Below are 12,500 nucleotides of genomic sequence, written 5' to 3'. Positions count from 1 at the left end.
TTGGCTACAGATGGGTGGACTCCATATTAATGGTCATTTGTTGCTGTGTATTTGATCTAGTTGCTGTATTCTAGGGCCAGCTGTATTAAGGGTGCCAACTAGCCATCTTGTTTACAGTTAACACTTTAGTGTAAATAATATCACAACAAACCTATTTAAAGAGGACCACTAAATTTTCTAATATCACAACAAACCTATTTAAAGACGACCACAGTATTTTCTAATATCACAACAAACCTATTTAAAGACGACCACAGTATTTTCTAATATCACAACAAACCTATTTAAAGAAGACCACAGTATTTTCTAATATCACAACAAACCTATTTAAAGACGACCACAGTATTTTCTAATATCCCAACAAACCTATTTAAAGAGGACCACAGTATTTTCTACCTGGTACCGTTGGTTGTACTGTACTCCATCATTTTAGGCTGGGTGATTTTTTTCTTGCTCTGAAATCCTTCTATTGTTTTGTAAGGTGCTTCCCTCACCATCATTAATAATGGTGATGTGATACTGTAGGCCATTTAGCAGAAGCGTTTATCAAAGCGACTTACAGTCATGCAGGCATACATTGTTCATATGGGTGGCCCCAATAGTAGTCCAAGCCATGATCCTGGAGTTTCAAGCACCATGCTCTACCAGGTGAGCCACAGAGGACCCCACCATACAGTAGAAACAACAGAGTTAAGTGGGTGATCTTTCTAAACTGATTTTCTCTCTGAGATGAGTCACATTTTCCTGGAGTGAAAGAAGTGTGTATAAGTGGGAGATTGTGTGAGAGGAAAAGGTTGCCTGAGATTGCACAGGATTGTGAGTGTGTGTACTCAATCGACTGGGGTATCCCTGGGAGACCAGCAGCTATCTGTCAATAATCCAACAGTCAGCAAGGAGACAGAAATGGAGAGAGCAGAAGAGGCTGATAGAGAAAGAGACCACAATAAGAGAGAGAGAGAGGGAGAGGGAGAGGGAGGGGGAGAGGGAGAGAGAGAGAATGAGACAGAGAGAGAGAGAGACACAGAGAGAGAGAGAGACACAGAGAGACAGAGAGAGTACACAGAAGTCAAAAAGTCAGCTTGCATCACCCGTGAACCGTTCATTGCCCTGCAATGCAATTACATTCCCAGTCCCAGTTCAAAATAATACAGCAACTCAACAGGGATAAATGGCCTCATTAGGGAAAATGGGGTGTTTCTGTGCCGAGTGGTAATTATATAGAATGAAGAATGGTGATGTGCTGCGATGCATTGGTGAAAGGGCTGGTGGTGTCCCAAATCACACCCTAATCCTTATACAGTGCACTACTTTTCTCTGGTCAAAAGTAGTGAACCATGTAGGGAATACAGTGTCATTTGGGACGCAGATGTTTTCTTCTAAACCTGCATTCAGTCAATTGGTCGGTGTGTCTGACTGAACATCTGCAGTGATTGCCCGTATACTTACACTGAAGCGTCTGTTGATGGAGGATAATTAGTCTGTAAGCCAGTGATTATGTTTCAGCCTAAACAAATGGGTTGAGGAGCCCGACACAATTTACAATGATAAGTCAGTTATAGAGTCCACTTTTGTATCTCATTGATCAGGAATGACAGGACTCCTAGCCTTCATTGCCCTCTAAAAATCCATCTCTCTATCCCTATTGGTTTGGAATTGGTTCAATGACAGACGGACGGACGGACGGACGGACGGACAGACAGACAAACAGAGAGACAGACAGAGAAACAGACAGAGAGACAGACAGAGAGACAAACAGAGAGACAGACAGAGAGACAGACAGAGAAACAGACAGAGACAAACAGGGAAACAGACAGAGAGACAAACAGAGAGACAGACAGAGAAACAGACAGAGAGACAAACAGAGAGAGACAGAGAAACAGACAGAGAGACAGACAGAGACAAACAGGGAAACAGACAGACAAAAAAATGAAAACCAGGCTGGTCACACTAAGCATTGATTTCTAATTTCATCATGATCAATTGGGACAGTTTTCAAAAGAAGGCAGTAGCATGAACCTTGGTGCCGTAGAGGGTTGCAGTAGCATGAACCTTGGTGCTGTAGAGGGTTGCAGTAGCATGAACCTTGGTGCCTTAGAGGGTTGCAGTAGCATGAACCTTGGTGCCGTAGAGGGTTGCAGTAGGATGAACCTTGGTGCCGTAGAGGGTTGCAGTAGGATGAACCTTGGTGCTTTAGAGGGTTGCAGTAGCATGAACCTTGGTGCCGTAGAGGGTTGCAGTAGGATGAACCTTGGTGCCGTAGAGGGTTGCAGTAGGATGAACCTTGGTGCCTTAGAGGGTTGCAGTAGGATGAACCTTGGTGCTTTAGAGGGTTGCAGTAGCATGAACCTTGGTGCCGTAGAGGGTTGCAGTAGGATGAACCTTGGTGCCTTAGAGGGTTGCAGTAGGATGAACCTTGGTGCCGTAGAGGGTTGCAGTAGGATGAACCTTGGTGCTGTAGAGGGTTGCAGTAGCATGAACCTTGGTGCCGTAGAGGGTTGCAGTAGCATGAACCTTGGTGCCGTAGAGGGTTGCAGTAGGATGAACCTTGGTGCCTTAGAGGGTTGCAGTAGGATGAACCTTGGTGCTTTAGAGGGTTGCAGTAGGATGAACCTTGGTGCTTTAGAGGGTTGCAGTAGCATGAACCTTGGTGCCGTAGAGGGTTGCAGTAGGATGAACCTTGGTGCCTTAGAGGGTTGCAGTAGGATGAACCTTGGTGCCTTAGAGGGTTGCAGTAGGATGAACCTTGGTGCCTTAGCGGGTTGCAGTAGGATGAACCTTGGTGCTTTAGAGGGTTGCAGTAGGATGAACCTTGGTGCTTTAGAGGGTTGCAGTAGGATGAACCTTGGTGCTTTAGAGGGTTGCAGTAGGATGAACCTTGGTGCCTTAGAGGGTTGCAGTAGGATGAACCTTGGTGCCTTAGAGGGTTGCAGTATGATGAACCTTGGTGCCTTAGAGGGTTGCAGTAGGATGAACCTTGGTGCTTTAGAGGGTTGCAGTAGCATGAACCTTGGTGCCTTAGAGGGTTGCAGTAGGATGAACCTTGGTGCTTTAGAGGGTTGCAGTAGGATGAACCTTGGTGCCTTAGAGGGTTGCAGTAGGATGACCTTGGTGCCTTAGAGGGTTGCAGTAGGATTAACCTTGGTGCCTTAGAGGGTTGCAGTAGGATGAACCTTGGTGCCTTAGAGGGTTGCAGTAGGATTAACCTTGGTGCCTTAGAGGGTTGCAGTAGGATGAACCTTGGTGCCTTAGAGGGTTGCAGTAGGATTAACCTTGGTGCCTTAAGAGGGTTGCAGAAGGCAATTGGATTAACCTTGAGAGAGAGACAGAGACACAGAGAGAGAGAGAGAGAGAGAGACAGAGAGAGCGACATATATAGACAGACAGAGACAGACAGAAAGAGAGACAGAGACAGGCAGAGAGATCGAGAGAGACAGAGAGAGAGACAGACAGCGAGAGAGACAGAGAGAGAGAGACAGAGCGACAGAGGCAGAAAGAGAGAGAGAGATAGAGATACATAGCGAGAGAGGGAGAGAGAGAGACATAGAGACAGACAGACAGACAGACAGACAGACAGACAGACAGACAGACAGACAGACAGACAGACAGACAGACAGACAGACAGACAGACAGACAGACAGACAGACAGACAGACAGAGAGAGAGAGAGAGAGGCATAATATTGAGGGATTTGGATAAACCCTATACCCATGAACTGCAGATGTATGTTGTGAATGTTAATGAGGGGTATAAAATACTCAGAGGAGGATCAGGATGTATTTTAAAGCAGTGTGAGTATGACTAGAGGAGTGAGAGAGATTGATTTGAAAAAAGTAAGCATTGCGTCGACACACTGCACAGTAGATAGAAAACGATGGTTTTGGTGATATGTGAATCAGAAAATCACTAAGATTTCCTTATTCAAAGTTGAACTATAGTGAATGAGGCCAGTAGTTTTCTGTTGAGAGAGATAATCAATTCTGCAGTGAATGAGTTATTATCTTATCTCCAATTATGAACGGCTAGGCATTTAGCTTCTTACAGTACATGCTTTTCTGTCTGTCTGTCTGTCTGCCTCTCTCTTTCTCTCTTCCTATTCTCCTCTCTCTCTCAAAAGCTCTCTCTCTCCGACGCTCTCTCTCCCTGCCGGCATCAACACAAGAACATCATTAAATCCCCCAGCATTAATGCTCAAAGACGTCCTTTTGTACCAATCAATGAAGCAACCCTCTCCCTGCAGGAAACCTCCACTATATTAGCAACAAAGCCCCACCCTGCCACTCTTTTGGTTAACAGCTGAGGAATATGGCTGGAGAAATGTAACCACTCTCAAATTCATAAAAGGCGCTATGGATGCAAGGACTGATCATCCATGAGATCAAAGTGATAGTTCTAATCCTGTTTTTAAGCTATACAGTGATTACATTTACATTAAGTGGCAGGTAGCCTGGCGTTTAAGAGTGTTGGTCCAGTAAGCCGGTGAGAAATCTGCCGATGAGCCCTTGAGCAAGATACTTAACCATAATGGCTCCTGTAAATCGCTCTGTATAAGAGCGTCTATTTAAATGTAAAACATTGTTTACAACAAATGGTGGTAAACAAGCTCACATTTTGGGTTCTGATGGGATACGACAGTTGATATAAGCTCATAAGGAATAATGGACCCTGTGATAAACTTGTTGTGAATCGATGGCCGCAAATGTTTATCACAGGGTCCATATAGGCAATACCACTGAAGGGGGATGAGGCTAGCCAAGAGGGAGTTGTCAGAGAAACAAGCAGATGGGAGAAATGGGAAGGCTGTAGTGTCAGAGACAGAAGTCTCCCAGGATCTCGCTCAGGCACAAATGTAGGATCATTTTACTCCCCCTGAATCCTAACCTCAACCATTATGGGGGTATGCAAAACTGACCCAAAATCAGTTTCAAGGTGCGTATCTTCCGAAGAATTTGTCAGGACCCAGGGGAAACGGGATGCCTCCCAAATGGCACCCTGTTCCCTTCATAGTTCACTACTTTTGACTACAGCTCTATGGGTGGTAGCCTGCCAACCTATACTGAACACCCCTGGTTGTTGCTGCATCTTGGATGCTGAGAGGAGAGCCAGAGGACAACTCCATGCAGAGCAGTGGAAAATGAGGTTGCTGGCTCCCGCTGATTCTCTCTGTTTGTCTTATTTTCTCTCCTGTTTTTTCTCTCTCTCTCTCGCTTCTGATCTATCTCTCCTGTTTTATCCCTTTCTCTCTCTCTATCGCTCTCTCTCTATCTCTCTCTTCTGATTTCTCTTTCCTGTTTTTTCCCCCTCTCTCTCTCTCTCTCTCTCTCTCTCTCTCTCTCTCTCTCTCTCTCTCTCTCTCCATTGCTCTCTCTTACAATCTCTCTTTGAAATGTGAGAGTCAATTAAAATATCAATGTATGATTGCTAGAAATCCAATCTTGGAAGAATAATTTTTGCCCCCCATACTATAGTCACATATGAGACATGGGATAAGAAGGGAATTCAGTCTGTTTGCCTGTTGTCCTGTTTCAACCAGAATGAAATAATAGTAACTCCTCAATAATCAATGCATTCTTCATGAAATGTACTCTCACCTCTCTGTTTCACCTACATAAACTCTCTCCCACCGTCCTGTTTCAGTCAGTGTGGTGCTAAATCCTTGACAATGTAACTTTGCCCTAGTATACTGTACAGTGAGAAAGTCGTCATGTAGAAACACATTTGTGCGTGTCACAATAACACTTGAATGAAATAATTTGAATACTGCTGTCCCTACTCATTCTGCCATCAGATAGAGTAGCTCTCTCTTGGTCTCCTTCATTAACTGTCTTCTTCTTTCACTGCCCTATCTCTCTCCCTCTTTGTCTTTCAGATCCACTAAATCCATCTCTCTCTTTCTCTCTTGCTTCCTCATTGCCTGAGTCCCAATTCTCCACCCCTTTCCCAAAGTGTGCACTTGCACACTTTCCATAATGCATTTCCCAATGGTGAAAGCTCCCTCTGGCCTATGTTTACAACAATCCAATTATTTTAAATACATGACCAGGAGTGTGCAAGTGTGCACTTTGCAAGAAGAGTGCAGAATTGGGACATAGCCTTTCTATCTAAAATCCAGGGTTGGGCTCAATTTTAATTGAAGTCACTCAGTTCAGGCAGTGAATTGGATTTTTTTGTTTTTTAATGTTACAACTTTTGACATAAATACCTTTCTTTTTCAGTTTATTAAGAATTCATTGAAAAGAAAATTGATTTTTAAAATTTTTGAATTTGAAATTCAGTTTACTTTCTGAGTTGACTGGCATGAAAATCTAAATGACCCCAACCCCACTAAAATCACATCCCAGTGGGCAAAACTGTTTGACTTGAACTCCAAATGTTCTTTCCACCCCAAACCCCTTCTTTCCTTTTCAGACGCAGGAGTCATTGAACCCCAATAACCTGGAGTACTGGATGGAGGATATCTACACGCCGGGTTACGATTCGCTGCTCAAGAGGAAGGAAGCGGAGTTTCGGAGAGCCAAGGTGTGCAAGATTGGAGCGCTGATTGCCGCAGCCGCCTGCACTGTGATCCTGGTCATCGTTGTGCCCATATGCACTATGAAGTCATGAAGTGCTCCAAGTCGTGCTCTACAAAGTGCTCAAAGTCGCACACTTTCCCTCTGCCCCTGTTTATTCTGGCTAATTGGAAAAGGACTGAATACGTGTGAGCAATATGGTATCAGTCCAATTACAGGAGCAGCCCTCTGATTGGCTATGTGGACGTTTGAAGAGTGAGGTACATGTATTGTTTAATGTGAATCTGGCCTATGTTCGTGGCATTGGAATCAAGTCTATGTTCTTTTCTACATGATTTAGTTGTTATGCCACGGGATAGGGCATTGGTATTAGGCAATCGTCAGTACACATTCAAAATGACTTTGTTCAGAGGGGAATGTTGCAAGTTTGATCTTTTCTATTTATTGTTGCCTATATTTACTTATTGACATTTATGTATTTATGATCAAAGACAGACGGTATGCAACGGGAATGTACACAATGTCTACAGTATATCTTTTACATTTAAATGTATATTGTATTGGTGTACGATGTTCCAGAATATTACAAGTACAATATTTATTTCACTTTTTCTCTTTGTTAAAACGGCAATCTGCAATTCAAAGAAAAACGACAAAGCGGCTACCCAGCCAATGTTTTTGTTTACTGAAACAGATTATCTGTACAGTATACGGTCGACAGCTGGATTTGTTTTTGTAGACAGCGTCTGATATTTTATTTTAGTATAATTGCTGTATAATGTATTTTAATGAGAGTTATTTTTTGATGAATTATCTGGTAGAATGTGATGAGGTGCACCAGATATCATTTATCTTTATCTATAATAATAATAATAATAATAACCAGAGTTTTAATTCATGGGATTTTGTGTAATGCCTTTTCTAAATAGACATACAGTATATTGAAGTGCTGTAGTTGAAATAGACGAATAACAGGCAGTACATACAGTAGATTGTAAAAACAATATAAAACACTACAGAGCTAACCTGAATGTATTGAAAGTAGCATTACTCACAGAGAGAGCAAACACACATATCATTTCTCATCGTCTCTTGAGCAGAATTGAGTTGAATGTTGCACTCCTTTCCTTGCTTTAGATAGTTTAACTACTAGCCAAACGCACACAGCTGCAGTAGGGAGCTCTGAAGTAGGGAGTTATTCTTAGCCTTGTGAGAGTGTTTTATACAGTAAATACTTGACGTTTCTACTGTTGACTAACTGAGCACCTCTGGGAGAGACACTTGTATTAGTTCAGTCAGCAGTATCGATTGCACCAATCTCCCAGGCTGTCAGAAACACTAACACTTGCAGAAGCTTCTTATGAAGTGCTGTGTCACCTTATAAATATTCATAGCCCCTTCTATAGAGCATTATGACATGTTGTATTAATTAAGCAATACGACACAATAGGTTATGATGTATCGTGGATATATGACATCTTAATAGCCCCATGCCTCGTTGCTTTACCTTACAGTTTCCTAACGGTCCATGACTGCATTCCAATGTGGTTGGAATGTGCTATGAATGTTTATAAGGCATTGTAACACTTCGTAAGAATCTGATTCAAGTAAAGAAACAGTCCCTCCACTCAAGCCCTGCCTACCCATCTAGTCTCCTAAGAGGCCTTATAACCACTGACTGCAAACTGCCTGCCGTTAAGGTTGTGTCCCAATAGTTTTGAAGAACGTCCTTGTCTCATCATCAACTGTAGCGGTGGGGATGAAAGGAAGGAGATGAATAGGGGAAGCTATTTCATAGTTCTGAGACACAATGTGAGATTCTAATCTCCACTCATGAATCTGAGCTCAGAGACAGTAGGCAAACCAAGATGGCCGATCACACACACGTCACCCAGTTAACCGTAAACCAGGGGAGGCTCTACTCCAGTCCTCCTTGGTTTCCCTCTCAAGTTAGTTCATTTAGGCCGTGTTCCAGGCTGACTACATTGCAGACTCCTGGCAGATATCAAAACGCCTGGATAGATGTTTAAGATATCAGCTAACCACATCCTATGATATAGCAATTTGATGCCTGACTGCAGTCGATGACGTGGCAAGCAACCGTTGGTTGATGCAATGCAACGTCTGCAATGTAGTTGGCTTGGAACACAACCTTTTATGCTAGTGATTTATTTGCCACTTCAGGTGTTCCTGAACGTTATCATACTACAAAAATTAACATGAGGAAGTACGCACTTCAGGTTGTAAACATTAGAATTTCTGTTGTTTGATATAATCGTTCAAAAGTAGACACAATAACCTGATAATGAAGCACTGGACCACTCAGTTTGATGTCAGGTTTGCCCGTTAGGAGAGGACTGGAGTTGAGCCCCCCACCTAATGGGTGAAGGGTGAAGTTACTGCAGGTTGACGTTTATTGTCATGAGTCTTGTCCTGGAGGCAGAATTGAGCGAATCCTCCTTAGATAGGTCGGATGCGAAGTCAAAATTGGCTATATTGTAAAAATATTATTTAAGGTTAGGGTTAGGCATTAGGGTTAGCAGTGTGGTTAACGTTAGGGTCAAATTTTATTACTTTGTGGCTGCACCCTCTAGTGACCACTCTGCAGAGCTGCCTCCAGAACAAGATTCAGGATCAAAAACGTTGACCTACGAAGATGCCTCTAGATGCTGATTTTGGGTCACTTTAACATTTTCCTCACCGATGGATTGGGGAGGGGAATCTGATCCTAGATCTGTACCTAGGGGAAACTTCTCCCCTGAGCGGTGTAATGATTACCTAGTGGATTTGCCTTCAACACAGGAACTGTGAGCCGCAGCACACTGTAGTAGTCTGTAAATAGTTAGATGCACACATCATGGCAACAGGTGTAAACTGGAATATACCACAATAAAAGACAACTGTTCTGACTGTTACTGTGTCTGTGTGACTGGACCTCTCTCTCGCAAAGTAGCAACGTTTGTTTTTAGCTGTCCTTTGAAATTAATATTTGCTGTGTGAAGTGGTTGTCATACTGACTCTTTATTGTTTTGTGATACTTTTTTTATCGTCACTTTTTTGTCTTCAGTTGGAAGAAGAGGTTCAATGGGGAGATGACAGAATATTGCTCAGCATAACAAAGCCTGTTTTCTGAGGGTTTTATTATGTTTTTATCTAGCAGTTCACTATTCATTTATGAGATTCTTTTTAGTGTTCTTCAGTTCATCATTTGCATAATACTCCAGTTAGACTAATACAGTAGGATTTGTGAAAAGGTCAGGGACCGTACAGTATGCATCAATCAAGCATCTCAGAGTAAAAGTGCTGATCTAAGATCAGGTCTCCTTCCTTATTCATTATAATTTCAAAAGTAAAACCGGTCTAGCCCTGAGGCGCTTTATGAACATGGGTCCAGATCACTGGTATAGAAAGCAATTAGATCATTTATACCTTACGTACATACATATGCAACACAAGAACACAATTAGCCACTCAAAATGACGATCCTGCGTACTTGGGTCGAGTTACAAATTGCGGGGCTGCACACGTTAGGGTATTTTTGCTACGCGACTACGCACGATCACCATTTTGCTAAGCTAATTGTAGTTCTTGCCTCCGTACCTATGTAGGTTATAAATTAGGCTTTAGAGGAGTTTCTAACTGAGCCAAGTCCACATTTAGTCTGCTATACTGTACATCCCCAGTGAGAACAGTCTGATGTTCCTCATAGAAAACTCTAACTGGGTCAGCCGACAAGGAACCTGGCTCAGGGGGATTGTTGGTACTGGAGTCCAGGATTTGGCCTAGAATAATGGACTACAACTGCACTGATAACACTTGGGGGGACAAATACCATAAAACTCATTATAATCTTGCAGTGTGATTTAATTTGACATTTCTTCAGCAATGTGCTTTATAAAAAGGTCAGTAATTATGCATCACTCAGTTGACTAAACTCTAGTTCAATAATCAACTTTTTATAGCACACATTGATGGCGAAAAGTGTCAAATGAAACTACGCTGACAGACTATTATGAGGTTTACAGTATAGTTAGCATAGACCTGAACTACAGTTGAAGTCGGAAGTTTACATACACTCTAGCCAAATACATTTAAACTCAGTTTTTCACAATTCCTGACATTTAATCCTAATAAGAATTCCTTGTCTTAGGTCAGTTAAGATCTCCACTTTATTTTAAGAATGTGAAATGTCAGAATAATAGTAGAGAGAATGATTTATTTCAGCTTTTATTTCTTTCAGCACATTCCCAGTGGGTCAGAAGTTTACATAAGATGGGTGAATTTTGGACCATTCCTCCTGACAGAGCTGGTGTAACTGAGTCAGGTTTGTAGACCTCCTTGCTCGCACACACTTTTTCAGTTCTGCCCACAAACTTTCTATGGGATTGAGGTCAGGGCTTTGTGATGGCCACTCCAATACCTTGACTTTGTTGTCCTTAAGCCATTTTGCCACAACTTTGGAAGTATGCTTGGGTCATTGTCCATTTGAAGACCCATTTGCGACCAAGTTTTAACTTCCTGACTGATGTCTTGAGATGTTGCCTCAATATATCCACATAATTTCCTTCCTCATGATGCCATCTATTTTGTGACGTGCACCAGTCCCTCCGGCAGCAAAGCACCCCCACAACATGATGCTGCCACCCCCGTGCTGAGATGGTGATCTTTGGCTTGCAAGCCTTTCCCTTTTTCCTCCAAACATAACCATGGTCATTATGGCCAAACAGTTATATTTTTGTTTCATCAGACTAGAGGACATTTCTCCAAAAAGGAGGATCTTTGTCTCCATGTGCAGTTGCGAACCGTAGTCTGGATTTTTTTATGGCGGTTTTGGAGCAGTGGCTTCTTCCTTGCTGAGCGGCCTTTCAGGTTATGTCGATATAGAATTTGTTTTACTGTGGATATAGATACTTTTGTACCTGTTTCCTCCAGCATCATCACAAGGTCCTTTGCTGTTGTTCTGGGATTGATTTGCACTTTTCGCACCAAAGTACGTTCATCTCTAGGAGACAGAGCGCATCAACTTCCTGAGCGGTATGACGACTGCGTGGGCCCATGATGTTTATACTTGCATACTATTGTTTGTACAGATGAACGTGGTACCTTCAGGTGTTTGGAAATTGCTCCCAAGGATGAACCAGACATGTGGAGGTCTACAATATTTTTTCTAAGGTCTTGGCTGATTTCTTTTGATTTTCCCATGATGTCAAGCAGAGGCACAGAGTTTGAAGGTAGGTCTTGAAATACATCCACAGGTACACCTCCAATCAACTCAAATGATGTCAATTAGCCAATCGGAAGCTTCTAAAGCCATGACATCATTTTCGGTAATTTTCCAAGCTGTTTAAAGGCACAGTCAACTTAGTGTATGTAAACTTCTGACCCACTGGAATTGTGATACAGTGAATTATAAGAGAAATAATCTGTCTGTAAACAATTGTTGGAAAAATTACTTGTGTCATGCACAAGGTAGATGTCCTAACCGTCTTGCCAAAACTATAGTTTGTTAACAAGTGGTTGGTGGAGTGGTTGAAAAACTATTTTTAATGACTCCAACCTAAGTGTATGTAAACTTCCAACTTCAACTGTATTTAGCCCTTGCTGTAACAGTGTGTATGGCTTTCTATTTATATGCAATATAGTACTATAACTGGACTTCATTAAACATAGACTTGAAGCCAATGCTGTTACTTTAGGTGTGGGTTCGGATGCCAATTCTGACGTCATGTTACCTTATGAGCTACAGTGCATTTGGAAAGTATTCAGACCCCGTCCCTTTTTCTACATTTTGTTACATTACAGCCTTATTCTAAAATGGAATAAATTGTTATTTACCCCCATCAATCTACACACAATACCCAATAATGACAAAGTGAAAACAGGTTTTTAAAAATTGTTGCTAATTTATTTAAAAAAACAAGTCATGAGGTCGAAGGAATTGTCCATAGAGCTCCGAGACAGGATTGTGTCGAGGCACAGATCCGGGGAAGGG

General features: G+C 42.2%; 1 protein-coding gene across 1 annotated transcript in view; it reads left to right on the top strand.

Moving 5' to 3' along the window:
• The window catches only part of LOC115203427 (major intrinsically disordered Notch2-binding receptor 1), a 42,364-nt gene extending 35,386 nt beyond the window's left edge, over positions 1–6,978 (top strand). Inside the window, exon 5 of the mRNA XM_029768119.1 lies at positions 6,405–6,978. Within this exon, the coding sequence (XP_029623979.1) occupies positions 6,405–6,602 (198 nt within the window). The 3' untranslated portion in view covers positions 6,603–6,978. The remainder of the gene's footprint in view (positions 1–6,404) is intronic.
• Positions 6,979–12,500: the final 5,522 nt, after the last annotated feature.

This window comes from Salmo trutta, chromosome 12, assembly GCF_901001165.1.
Source record: "Salmo trutta chromosome 12, fSalTru1.1, whole genome shotgun sequence".
NCBI lineage: Eukaryota > Metazoa > Chordata > Actinopteri > Salmoniformes > Salmonidae > Salmo > Salmo trutta.
This window is presented reverse-complemented; position numbering and strand designations above follow the sequence as displayed.